Genomic DNA, 14,352 nt, shown 5'->3' on the forward strand with positions numbered 1-14,352 from the left:
CTCGTTTGAAGCAGAAACCGGCCTGGAGCAACAGCTCTCGCCCCATATATGGAAGTGAGGGGGCGGTGCTGTGGGCGGACTCGGCCGTACCCCAGCAGCCAATAGCACCGCATCTCCCCCTCCCCGCGCGCGTTCATTCTAATTGGACGATTTCAAGCTCTCGGGCCAATCGCGTTGGCCGGAAGACCGTTTCGCCTCGCGCGTGATTTAAACCGGAGTTGCGAGTCGCCGCGAAGGAGAGTGGCAGTTGCGGAGACGAAGTCCGGTCGAGCTCCTCACGCAGGTGAGCGCGATAACGCAAGCTGATTTAATAATAATAATAATTTTCCCCAGCCGCGCAGGGAGGGGTGGTGATGACGAGTCGTCTGTGGTTCCTCCACAAGCAGATAAAACAGAATTTTACCCTTTGGCCCGGGGCCATGCATTCAAGCAGACCGTTGTCGCTTGGGCGGGTGTTCCCCATATTATAATTATTATATTTATCATCATCATCATCATTGTTGTTGTTGTTTAGTTGTTTAGTCGTGTCCGACTCTTCGTGACCCCATGGATCAGAGTGCGCCAGGCACTCCTGTCTTCCACTGCCTCCCGCAGTCTGCTCAAACTCATGCTGGTAGCTTCGAGAACAATGTCCAACCATCTCGTCCTTCTCCCAACATCAGGGTCTTTTCCAGGGAGTCTTCTCTTCTCATGAGGTGGCCAAAGTATTGGAGCCTCAGCTTCAGGATCTGTCCTTCCAGTGAGCACTCAGGGCTGATTTCCTTCAGAATGGAGAGGTTTGATCTTCTTGCAGTCCATGGGACTCTCAAGAGTCTCCTCCAGCACCAGAATTCAAAACCATCAATTCTTTGGCAATCAGCCTTCTTTACGGTCCAGCTCTCACTTCCATACATCACTACTGGGAAAACCATAGCTTTAACTATACGGACCTTTGCTGGCAAGGTGATGCCTCTGCTTTTTGAGATGCTGTCTAGGTTTGTCATTGCTTTTCTCCCAAGAAGCAGGCGTCTTTTAATTTCGTGGCTGCTGTCACCATCTGCAGTGATCATGGAGACCAAGAAAGTAAAATCTCCCACTGCCTCCATTTCTTCCCCTTCTATTTGCCAGGATTTGATGGGACCAGTGGCCATGATATTCGTTTTTTTTGATGTTGAGCTTCAGACCATATTTTGCGCTCTCCTCTTTCACCCTCATTAAAGGGTTCCTTAATTCCTCCTCACTTTCTGCCATCAAGGTTGTGTCATCTGCATATCTATACCGCCCTTCGTCTGTAGATCTCAGGGCCGTTCACAACGATACAATATCTTCATTGTCATTGTCCCATAAGGAACAATGAAATTGAAAATCTACATAAAACATTCAAAACCCCCTAAAAACTCTGAAACCCTATTTTAAAATACAGTATACTATAGAGACTTATGATGCATTTAAAACCAGAATTGCATTTGCATAGAAACTGTTTCTCAGGCAGCTAGTCCTGGTCTTTATAACCCTATACCTTCTTCCAGAAGGCAGAAGCTGAAAGAGATTGTTTCTGGGGTGTGTACTATTCTGCGCTATCTCTGCAGCTTTCTTATGGCACCTGACAGCATAGATTTGATCTAAGGTGGGAAGAGTGAACCCAGTTATTCTCTCTGCAGTCTTTAGAACCCTGGACAGCATTGTTTTTCCCCTGGCCGTGCAGCTCCCAAACCACACACACAGACCATAAGTTAATACACTCCACAGTACAATGGTAAAATGCCATCAACAGGTCCTCCCCCTCTCCAGCCGTGATTAAACCAACCACCGTTGTATCATCTGCAAACTTAATGATCTTATTACTGGGGTATTTGGGGGCGCAGTCAGCTGTATAGAGCGTATATAAACGCAGGCTCAACACGCACCCCTGCGGCATCCCCATATTCATGATAAAATCCGCAGAGACATAAGGCTACTCTTTATTCTCTCTTTGAAAACGCGTCAGTCTCCGGTGCTATGACAGCCAGGATGTGGGGCTCAGACTTGCAAGCTGTCAGGATCTCCTTTGCTTGCCGTGTTCCCATAGCTCCGACCAGCCTCTAAACTGCTGCCCTCCTCTGTGCGGAGGACCCTCCTTTCCCTCTTTAGATCAGTTGGCAGAGGCTCAGCTCCCGTGCTCCTCCTAGGCTCATAGAAATGGATGAACGCGATGCTTAGGACAGGACAGTGTACATAGTTTAAAGCTATGTCTGAAGTGTGGGTCTACAGGATAAGGCTTTTTTTCAGTTGTGGTGTCAAAGCTTTGGGAATGCCCTCTTGTTAAGCGATCCTGGTGCTCAGCTCTTGTTTTTTTGGTCCCCTAACAGCTTGTCAAGCAAAAGCCGCAGGACAATTTTATTGGTGAAGCAAAAAATGGAAAGTCCTGTAAGTATATGTCTCTTGTATTCATTCACTTGAATTTTGGACTCAAGGTGGATTATACTAGTTTGTAGTTAAAGAAGAGAATGAGGAATCTATTTCTAAAAGACAGACAGCTAAATTTATTTATAAGCCCAGGAATTTCCAGATCATAACTCTAATAATGCATTAGTAGCTTTTATAACTTGTTTAAAAATGTTAACTATAAATTAACTAATAAAAAGTCTAAACCGGCTTTTCTTGCTCGTTACATTTATATTACACACATATCTACATACCCATACATACTGTTTCACAGTTCTTGATTGATTGCTTTACATACAATGAAAATGGGGTGGGGAGCAGTGTTCAAAATTCCCATTGTTCTAAGGGCATTTTGCAACAGGGAATTTCATTAGTGCGAGCAGTTTCTGAGCTCTGTGCCTAAGATTTCAGGTTAAAACTGCAGAGTGGAAGGAAAGGCGGACCTTTTTCTGCCTCCCCACTTCCATCTGCTCTCTGAAGACTGGAGAAGACTTAAGAATATTAGGGGAGTGGGCAGGGGAAAGACTAGACCAGACATGTCCAACAGGTCGACCGCAATCGACAGGTAGATCCCCTGCTGATCGCAGTCAATCGCGGGGCCCTTACCGCTTGCATTACTTAAAACTGGAATGAATGCCTCCACTCTGTCGCTTTGGTTCATTCAATGACAATGGGGAGATCCCTGCCAGTATTTTTATATTGGGAGTAGATTGCAGTCTCTTGGGAGTTGGACATGCCTGGACTAGACCAAGTGAAAAATGGACATAATATTTTAGTTGCTGTTCATTCATTTTCAGCTTTGTATTCTTGTTGTAAAAAAAACCATGTGCCTAGATATTCCATTGTTGTGCCCATAACCTAGGTTTAAGCTGTCATTTAGCTCCTAGCTTTCATCTGTTTCTAACAACAGAATTAGATCTAGAGATTTTTGTCTGGCATTTCTAATTACCTGGTAGGATTATTCTCTGGAGTATATTACACTATGATAATATAGGAAATAATGGTGTTGAAATAATATCATTTTCCTATTTAAAGAAAAAGTAAAGCAGATATTCTTATAGCCATTTTGTTTTTCATGTGGCTATGTGCACCGCCTTTATGTTGGAAAGCGTGGAGAAAAAGGTCTATAATGTTAATTTAATATTTCAGGAAAACAAAGAAAATGCAGTTGGACCTCTATGGACCCAAGTGGATGACATGTTGGAGGAAAACTTAGCTTCTCCAAAAGCTTTAAAGTCTCCTGTCATATTGAAGCAGATTTCTTTGGCTGAAAACTGTAGCCCTCTGGCTAGTACAAAAACAAACTGTAGCCCCCTGGCAGTTGTTTTTGAACCAGCTAAAACGAAAAGCCAGCACATGTCCTTTAACCAGACCTCCTTACTCAAAAGAAATGGAAAAGAGAAAGTGCTAAAAACAGCTGCACCACCCATCTTCGTTCCACCCCTTTCAGAGAAGCGTGCGCTTGGCTCATATTGTGGTAGGATAGTAGAATCTAAAATAAACTCCTTCAGAAGAAAACCAGAACATGAGAATAGGAGGCACACTATGGCTGCTGCTCCTAAATCAACAGTGAGGACTCAATCCACAAGCAGTATTGCAGACAAAAAGGATGATAGAGTCACCAGCACAGTTAATACTTCTAAGTCTGTTGCTATTGCCAAACCTGCAGCTGTTCTCTCACTTCAAGCCAGGCCTCCTGTGAAGGTGCCTGTTGGCCAGCCAAAGCCCATTCTGAACCATGAGACAAAAACTATCAATAGAACACCAGGGAATAATGGGGCATCCCAAAGAAATCCTAATAGGAATGTGAAGCTCGTCAGTGCTAACAGATCTGTGCACAGAACAAAGAAAAATGCTCCAACAAAAACTGGACTTGGACCACATTTAACAGGACCTGTTTCTGAAGCTCATGGTGCTGTCTCAGCTTTGAAATCAGCTGACGGCGTCAGAAAACATAATCCAGCGAAACCTGCAAAAGGAATAAGGTAATAGAAAGGTGTGGGGATAACGTTGGCTTAGATCTCTGTGAATTTAGGATATGCACCAGTTATTTTGCTCAAAAACAAGCAAAATTCTTTTGAGGTCAACTTTTTAGGTGTAGGATACTGATACAGTGGTACCTCAGGTTACAGACGCTTTGGGTTACAAACTCCGCTAACCAGGAAGTAGTTGCTCCAGGTTAAGAACTTTGCTCCAGGATAAGAACGGAAATCACGCACCAGCAGGAAGCTCCATTAGTAAAAGCACGCCTCAGGTTAGGAACCATTTCAGGTTAAGAAGGGACCTCTGGAACGAATTAAGTTCTTAACCCGAGGTACCACTGTACTATACACAGGTGGGGAACCTCTGGCCTGCAGGCCACGCTTGGCCCACAGTGGGGTCCAATTTGGCATACCAGTCCATTTTCCTCCAGTCAAACCTACCTCTTGTTTACTACCAGTTATTTACCCATGGTTGGGCATTTGGGCGTCATTGGGTTACATCTGCATTGGGTCTGTTGCATGGCCTATTCCTAATTACATTATGGGGCAAAGCAGAATGTTGATAACTTACTAATATACTGACTTGTTTGTAGAACCCGACCAGCTGAACGGCCACCATTGAAAGGGCTAAAGAAGCTGCCACCTCCCATATCTGTTTATACTCTGCCTGAAAGAGAATCCTTTCATCAAACTATAAAAGAACCCGTTGAATCCTTCTGGTCTGCCCTTGCAGACGAAGATGAACAAGGACTACTGAGTGACAGCGTCAATAAGACCCTTGTGGAATGTCTGCACTTAATTGAGGAGGTGAGGCCTCTGTTAAGCCACAGTCATGAGGAAATAAGCTATTGTATATGTAAATGTTCAATACTTTCATTCAGCTCTGTTGTTGTTTAGTCGTGTCTGACTCTTCGTGACCCCCTGGACCAGAGCACGCCAGGCACTTCTGTCTTCCACTGCTTCCTGCAGTTTGGCCAAACTCATGCTGGTAGCTTCGAGAACACTGTCCAACCATCTGGTCCTCTGTCGTCCCCTTCTCCTTGTGCCCTCCATCTTTCCCAACATCAGGGTCTTTTCCAGGGAGTCTTCTCTTCTCATGAGGTGGCCAAAGTACTGGAGCCTCAGCTTCAGGATCTGTCCTTCCAGTGAGCACTCAGGGCTGGCTTCCTTCAGAATGGAGAGGTTTGATCTTCTTGCAGTCCATGGGACTCTCAAGAGTCTCCCCCAGCACCAGAATTCAAAACCATCAATTCTTCGGCGATCAGCCTTCTTTATGGTCCAGCTCTCAATTCCATACATCACTACTGGGAAAACCATAGCTTTTACTATACGGACCTTTGTTGGCAAAGGTGATGTCTCTACTTTTTAAGATGCTGTCTAGGTTTGTCATTGCTTTAATGGATGATTTGTTATACCTTGGTGGTAGAGCGTCTGCTTTGCATGCAGAAGGCCCTCCTAGGTTCATTCATTCTCATGTCTAGGTCTTGCTGAGAGAGACTGCCACTCTGAAATCCTGGAGCGCTGCTGTCAGTCACTGTAGAGACAATACTGAGCTAGATTTAGTATAAGGCAAGCTTCCTGTGTTCCTAGGTTCCTTAATGATAAAATCCTGCTGTTGCAAGAACTTCTCCATTATACATGGGACCAGAGGAATTCATGCTGTACAAAATAAAGTCACATTTTCCCCATGAGTTGCTTTCGTTTTGAGGTGATCACCCAAGTATGAGGCAAAATATAATCCGAACAGATGGCTCCTGAGGGAAAAATTCTGCTGTTAGCTATTTGCTTAGGAGATAAACCCCTCGCAGAACATGGGAAACAATTCATTAGCAGGGATAAAGATGCTATTGGCTCCCCCTTGCAGGCCCAACTCACTTTCAATTTAAGATGAACAATAAGAGGGGTAACTGGTGGTCCACAGATTTGTTAGTCACTGGTAACGATCTTTAGTTCTGTTGACTGGCCCTCAGTCAGCACAAGCCGTATTGCAGAGGACAGAGAGGTCCAGCATCCTTATTGAGGGTGGGTTGCAACAGAGGAGATCTTCCCCAAGTTCTGTGCTAAATACGGGGAGGCATTGGGTCTCTGCTGTACCCTAGGCTTTGAAGACATGGTCCGTAGTCTCTGAAAACTTATACCACAATAAATCTGCTAGTCTATAAAAAGTGCTGCAAGAGTTCAGTGTTCACTGCAACAGATTAACTAGCAACCTCTGGAATTCATATTACGTAACAACTTTTAAAAAGTAAGCCAACATATAATCTATCTTTAGGGTTATCCAGGTGATGACATACATTCCGCTTTGGAAAAGCTGACCTTGTCTGTGCCAGATGCAAAGAAATTTGCCAAATACTGGGTATGCCAGATGCGTCTCGAACAGTTTCGCTCCATTGAAAAGGTCCTTGCTATCTATGAAAAGGCGATTCTGGCAGGAGCACAGGTAAGAATTCTTAAATTTTATTGTGTTAGCATTTATATTTAATTAGAATAATTCTTATGCATTCTGCAGATGAGGTTTTATTTTCTAAAATTCCGTGGTTGTATCCTCTACCACGTAAAAGCTTATTTTTATTAACTTTTCATTCAAGGAACTCAAGGTGTACATACTGTAGTATTTTATCGTCACAACAACTCTGTGAAGTTGATGGCTCCAAAGTCACCTAGTGAATTTCATGGCCAAGTGGGAATTTAGTCTTGAGTCTTCCCAGTCTTAGTCCAGTGCGAACTGCTACAGCACACTGGCTAATTACAATTGACTTGGGCATGATCTGGTACTAACAAAATCACCTTTCTTTTAGCCCAAGGATGAGTTACGGCGTACATTAGCAGATGTTATGAAGAAAACAAAAATCATATCTAAATCTGGTAAGATTAACTATTTTTAATTTAAGATGGTCACACTCCCCAACTCCCAACCTGTTGCCCTTAATTTAATAGTTTTATAACAAAGCAGAAACTTTAACTGGAGATTATCTGCGCCCATTAATTTGAGTGCAATTATGAACATATTAACTTTTTTCCCTCTTTTTCCCTTGTTCCTTAAAGCAGTGTTTCCCAACCTTTTTTGGGCAAAGGCACACTTGTTTCATGAAAAAAATCTCGAGGCACACCACCATTAGAAAATGTTTAAAAAATTAACTCTGTGCCTATATTGACTATATATAAAGTAACTCTCTTTAATAGGAATCAAATAAACACAAAGAAAGTATTTTATAATTACTTTATTATGAAATAGTAAGTAAACAGAAATATGAAAAATTATAAAATACTTTATTCAGTGCGCAACCTGGGCCTGTTTGGCTGAACACAAAGCTGATATTCTGGCTGGAATCGAAGAAAGACACACATGTAGCTCTTCGTCAACAGCTCTCAGTCTCTCTGTATTTAGTTTTTATAGCAAATGAAGGAAGAGTAAGCAGGCTGGGGTGGGTTAAGTAAGGGCTGAAAGTGCCTAGATGAAGTGGGGGAAGCTAGAGAGGAGGTACATTCTGACGTTTGAGGATAGACTAGGTTCTTTATGTGAATGATAGGTGATTTATTTGACAGATCGAACTGAGAGCAAGGTGTGGCTTGTGTAGCTGGGGTGGACATGAATGTTTGGGGTGCAAACCCCAGGCCGGCCAGGTCCGAGGGGGGGCAGGGAGAGACGGGCCTGCCTGCCTCTGCCTGCGCTATGGTGTGTTTTGCCCCGACCGACGGACGGACCGACCTGCCAGCTGTCTCCGCAGTAGCAGCGCGGACTGGAGCTCCGTCATTCTCCCCGCCAGTGCCCGGGGAGGGGAGTGTGGGGCGGCCTCTGTGGAAGCGACGGCGTGCTCCTCCTCTTGCCGGGCTAGAGCCAGCCGGCTAGCGCTCGCCCCTCCTTGCTCGAGCTGACCCCGCCGCCGGGGGCCTTCCCGTCCTCTCAGCGGCGCCGCCTCGCGTCCCTCGTCCGGGGGCTGGGGGGAGGAAGGGGGCGAGGGGGAGCAGCCGCCGCCGCTCCTGAAGAGATTCTGAGGCGGTGGCGGGCGACGCGTGGCGGAAGAGGAGGGGTCCCGCCAGCCCCGCGTTTCTCTCTCTCTCTCCCTCACGGAAACCTTCCCCTCAGCTTCTGCCGCTTTTTCTCTTCTTTCCCTCTTCCTTTTTTTTTAAAAAAAATGAAAAATCTTTCCTTTCTCTCTTTTCCAGCCCCCCCTCCCCTCTTCACGGAATTTCACTGCACTCGGGTGCCGCGGTGCGCAGGCGCACTGCTCGCTCCTCTTTCCGCGCAGGCGCCTTCTCTCGCTCTTTCGCCTCCTTTTCTTTCTCTCTCGATGGTCCGCCTACAAAGGAGCGAGGGAGGCGCCCGCCATGTTTGGATTTGCATCCAGCAGGATATGCCGCCGCCGCCCCGCCTCTCGCCGCCCGACTCGCCCGCCTCCCTCCCACGGCACACCAGGCAACGTCTCGCGGCACACTAGTGTGCCGCGGAACACCGGTTGGGAAACACTGCCTTAAAGCATCTGGCTCCTAAACTTCTTAGCTGTAACTCTGTTGCTATCGTTCCACATTCTAAAAGCTGAAATGTATAGTCGGTGAAGATATTTCTGTCCTTGGTTTGCTATACTGTGACTCTGCTTGTTGCCTACATTTTAAAATTACCTTTCTGGAAAGATGGACCATTCTTCATCAGGTTTTATCAAGATACTTATTTTGAACGTATAATCGCAACTTGTTTGGAAATACAACCATTCATTCTATTTTTGTAACAAAAATGTGCTACAAATTCTACTTCATAGTGAATGTGATTTAACTATCAAAAGATATGGTACTAGTCTACATTGAGTAAGTTAACCCCTGAATTTCATTTTTTTTTCACAGGAAAAAGTTCTGGGTCACCTTGACTTATGACAGTGTATTTCTATTTTCAGAGGAATGTGTGGAAAAAGAAATCACTCTAAATCATGAGGCCGAAGTTCACTTAGATGAAGAGAAGATACAAAACGCTTTCAAGGAATTAAACGTCAATAACAAGATGGAGTCTGGTAATGAAGTGACTTCTCAAAAAGCAGAGGCTTGTTTGAAGCCTGAACAAGAGAGCATTTCAGTTGAAGAAAGGCACCAAAATAAAGAAGAGAAGCCTACAGTTCTCCAAAATGAAGAGCAGGATAGCGGCAATGCACAGGGAGAGAGAATACTAGAGTTCCCAACTCCTGAAACTGACCAAGGGGGCTCGTACTTAATTAAGTATAACTTGTCAACTACTCCCTCCTTGATAAGGTAAGCTGCCTCTTCAGGTTTACATTCTCTACCTGGTTTCAAATGTGGGTGGGTCACTATATTTGACACCTTTGTTCAATCTCAAGCTGAATGGAGAAATCAGTAAGTATTTGGGGGGGGGGTAATTCTGCCAGGTATGGCTTATTTATTCATTTATTTTGCAAGACTTTCAAGGGATATCAAAGTAAAACTTGCAACGGAGAAAGATCATTCCAGTGAATCACAACAAGTCCTAATCTTCTCACCCGGCTCTCCAGTTCAGTTTATATGTTGCCTCTCTGTCACAGCAGACCTGGTGCATCTAACATTGTTGGGCTGCCAGTTTGAGATTAGTTCTGTAGAGAGAGTAACTTAATTACTGTATTTTTCGCTCTATAGGACGCACCTTGTTTTAGAGGGGGGAGAACAAGAAAAAAACAATTCTCCCCCTCTCTGCCCAGCGCCCCTTCAGCGAAGCAGCAGGAGGCGCTGCACAGAGAGGGGGAGAATTTTCCACCTCCAAAACAAGGTGCCGTTTAAGGTGCGTTCAGCCGCCTTTAGGTGGCTAGCTTGGAAGCCTGCAGAGCGAGAGGGATTGGTGCGCACCGACCCCTCTCACTCTCCAGGCTTCAGGTTCCTTTCGACCTGCTCTTTGGAGCTGGCGGGGGGAAGCCCACCACCAGCCCCAAAGAGCAGGTCAGGGAGCAGCGGAAAGGCGCGCAGCGGAGAGGCTGCTGCCATAGTCGTGCATCACCTCTCCAACCGGGAGAGGGTCGCAGGGGGCTTCTTTAGCCCTGCGCGCGCTCTCCCGGCTGGAGAGGTGGCGCGTGGCTAAAGAGGCTGCTGCAATAGCCGTGTGTCACCTGTCCAGCCAGGAGAGGGTCGCGGGGCTATGGCTTCTTCGCTCCATAGGACACACACATATTTCCCCTTCATTTTTGAAGGGGGAAAAGTGCGTCCTATAGGGCGAAAAATACAGTAATATTCAGTATCAAACTTTATGTCTGCTTGCGTTATAACAAGTTGTACTCTTGCAAATATTTTGTATTTATGGCCTACCTCTTTTCCCTCCCTCATTGATCTCCAAGCACAAATAAAAAAATTCAGGGTGACGGTAACCATCCTGCAATCAAGGATCTGAAATTTTTAACTCCTGTGAGACGTTCTAGCCGCATACAAAAGAAGGTGTGTAAGTTGCCAGATATGTTGAAAGACCACAATCCTTGTGTTTCTTCACTTGAACAACTTGAAGAATTCGGAGCTGAAGGCATTGGTTTCATCTACAGACACAACAGTGCACTGCACAAACTCTGTACCCAACAAGGTCAAGAGTGATTATGGCACAATTTTAAGGTTTCTTTGAAATAATCAGAAACAACACGAGCGACATTGCTTTTGATGCAACTAATAATAGCTGTATTGAATAGAAAAGGGTCTCATGGGTGTATAAGGTGTGATGTATTTTAACAGTGAGTAATGCTTGGCCATCTGTTTGGTTTATGGATGTGACCATCAAAGTGGTTTTCCTTGGTTATGTTTAGTAATATGCCTTTAATCTGCAAGTGTAAGTTCTAAGAATAAGGTGGTCTTTTATTGTGTGTGTATTTTTCATTTTCAAATAAAATAAACATCTCTGAGTCGTGCTCCAGTACAGACATAATGCTCACATTCCTAACCATGGTTAAGAAATGTGAAGCAGGTCTTGAGATGGCACACTCATAACTTCCTCTGGGCTTAACACTAATTCAATTCTAGCAGTAACTACTAACCCTACTGTTCAATATATGCAATTTTTTCAATCTCTTGTAAAACTTGTCTCTAAAATTTAGTGCTATCCCTTTAAAAACCTGTTTGTATAACTTTTCCATAGAACTTTTCCACTGTGGAAGTTTAAAAACATTTTAAATGAATGTTTAAATCTTGGTTTATAGTAACATGTTTAAAATAAAATAATTTATATCCACTTTTTTGTGATACGTTTCTTCCAGAAAGAATTAAGCTAAGCACTTTATAAGAGAGGAAAACAACAGATTCAAATATATTGTCCTAAAGCCAATGTAGATTGCAAATATATTTTATACTTGAGTAGATGCTCCATGAGATCTTTTGTTGTTGTTGTTTAGTCGTGTCCAACTCTTCGTGACCCCATGGACCAGAGCACGCCAGGCACCTCTGTCCTCCACTACTTCCCGCAGTTTGGTCAAACTCATGCTGGTAACCTCGAAAACACTATCCAACCATCTCGTCCTCTGTCGCCCCCTTCTCCTTGTGCCCTCCATCTTTCCCAGCATCAGTGTCTTCTCCAGGGAGTCTTCTCTTCTCATGAGGTGGCCAAAGTACTGGAGCCTCAGCTTCAGGATCTGTCCTTCCAGTGAGCACTCAGGGCTGATTTCCTTAAGAATGGATGCGTTTGATCTTCTTGCAGTCCATGGGACTCTCAAGAGTCTTCTTCAGCACCATAATTCAAAAGCATCAATTCTTCAGCGATCAGCCTTCTTTATGGTCCAGCTCTCACTTCCATACATCACTACTGGGAAAGCCATGGCTTTAACTATACTAAACAATCAGATTCCTCTTCTAATCCAAAGACACTATGGAGACCTGCAACAAGAAAACTTAATGCACCAGGAGATAATGACAAATTCAAACAATTTTCATTTTTTTAAAGTTTCTTTATATCCTTTTGTAGTTCTTACAATTGTTTTTTCAAAACTTAATTCTAAAACTTTCAAAGGTTATTTACACAGTGCCATCCATATGTAGGGTGCTTACAGCCAGTAAGATGGTAGTTCCTTGCTCCAAGGGGCTTCATCTAGAAAAAGGATGGAAACAAGGAAAGACAACTGATAAGGATGATGTGAATTTAACAGAAACAAAATTGGTTCCTTTTTAGAGAGGGTGGACTGGAACTGAAATTCCTTTTAAAATGAACTTTCCAAGCACATCACGTTTTATCTGCAATTGTTGCTTTTTTGTGTGTTGAATATTGTTATGTACTAAAGTTCTCACCCTGGGCCAGCAGGGGGATACTGTAGATAGTTTTCACTCAGGTCCACATATGCAAATAAGGGATTGAAAGTGACATTCAGTGATTGGGTAGTTACAGAAAGTCTTACAGTTGCGTTGTAGTGGAGCTCTATATAAGCAGGCTGGCTGAACCCTTCAGTTCATTTCTGTTATGGCCTGTGAATAAGCAAGAGCTGTTTGAAGAATCGCTGTGTCGTCTGATATGTTCACCCACAACTTAAATATATGCTACACGGTAATTTATGGACCTAATAGGTATCTAAAGCCATTTGCACATAACAAAATATGTATTTTATCAAAGCAATTGTCGAAAAGTCCATGCAGAATGTAGGCTCTCTATATACAGAAACTATAGTGATCTTTTAGGGAGCAGGCTAGCAGGTGGGGCCCATGATTTACATCAAGGGGGTAGATCACTGCCCGTCTTTAACTGGTGAGTAGATTGCATTCTCTTGGGGTTGGTCACCCCGATTTACATCATAGGAGCCTACACAACACAAAACACTTGCTGTATGTAGGTTTTATTTTATTTGTTTTTTATCTTATATTTTGGAATGTACATCCAGGTGTTTTTTTTCTTTAGTTTTTTTTGGGGGGCCCCAAGAGAGTGGGGCCCTAAGCTATAGCTTGTCTAACTTATACATAAATCCAGCACTGCCTACCTGTCAAAGTGGCCCACCAGGGTGGGGGAACCCCAAGATCCAGCCTGACAGGCTAAAGAGTTTCCCCCACTCCTGCCCTAAGATAATATCACTCTTCAAACCTGTCTATCAAGTGATATATGGACCCTGGGATGCATTCTGTATGAGCTGTGCACTCTTAAACATCCAGTAAGTACCCTTCCTTATGTTTACAGTGGTACCTCGGGTTAAGAACTTAATTCCTTCCAGAGGTCCGTTCTTAACCTGAAACTGTTCTTAACTTGAAACACCACTTTAGCTAATGGGGCCTCCTGCTGCTGCTGTGCCGCCGGTGCCTGATTTCTGTTCTTATCCTGAAGCAAAGTTCTTAACCTGAAGCACTATTTCTGGGTTAACGGAGTCTGTAACCTGAAGTGTATGTAATCTGAAGTGTATATAACCCGAGGTACCACTGTATTACTTCCAGGAACTGATCCAAGGCCAGTTTCTAAAAATGCAATGTGAGAATTGACCCTTCCCTTAAATCTTCACAAATACTTTTGTGCCTTGGTGTAATTGCACGCATGCCATTAATATTGTAGGGACTATTTACCATATGCTGCAAATAGAGTTTCCAGGGGGCTGGGAATAGAGTTTTCATATGGAAAGAGGAAGCATTTACAGTGCAAACCTATCTGTATGTACTCAGACTGTGGTCAATACAGCATACCCACAATATGTGTTTTTAGGATTACTGTCATGCTGTAAGTAATAGCCTTGTACTCAGGTCTGCTGAGTGCTCTCACCACTGTGATGGTTTCTCTGTCACAGGCTGCTCTCCCAAAAAAGGGTGCGGGTTTTTTTTCCTTTAAATGTTTTTGGGAGCCCCAAGATAGCAGGGCCCAAACTATAGCTTGTTTAGCTTATACGTAAATCCGGCACTTATTGGGAGAAAAGCAATGACAAACCTAGACAGCATCTTAAAAAGTAGAGACATCACCTTGCCAACAAAGGTCCGTATAGTTAAAGCTATGGTTTTCCCAGTAGTGATGTATGGAAGTGAGAGCTGGACCATCAAGAAGGCTGATCGCCGAAGAATTGAT

The 14,352-nt window shown here is 44.0% G+C and overlaps 1 protein-coding gene across 1 annotated transcript; it reads left to right on the top strand.

The window, feature by feature from the left end:
* Nucleotides 1–173: 173 nt before the first annotated feature.
* On the top strand, nucleotides 174–11,565 carry CKAP2 (cytoskeleton associated protein 2). The gene is made up of 8 exons (XM_028722099.2): nucleotides 174–283; nucleotides 2,328–2,385; nucleotides 3,553–4,388; nucleotides 4,979–5,192; nucleotides 6,658–6,825; nucleotides 7,184–7,250; nucleotides 9,275–9,623; nucleotides 10,691–11,565. Exons 2-8 carry the CDS (start codon nucleotides 2,374–2,376, stop codon nucleotides 10,935–10,937), a joined length of 1,893 nt encoding a protein of 630 aa, XP_028577932.2. The 5' UTR covers nucleotides 174–283; nucleotides 2,328–2,373; the 3' UTR covers nucleotides 10,938–11,565.
* The last annotated feature ends 2,787 nt before the right edge of the window (nucleotides 11,566–14,352 follow it).

The sequence above is a fragment of the Podarcis muralis genome, chromosome 3 (genome assembly GCF_964188315.1).
Source record: "Podarcis muralis chromosome 3, rPodMur119.hap1.1, whole genome shotgun sequence".
In the NCBI taxonomy this organism is placed as follows: Eukaryota; Metazoa; Chordata; class Lepidosauria; order Squamata; family Lacertidae; genus Podarcis; species Podarcis muralis.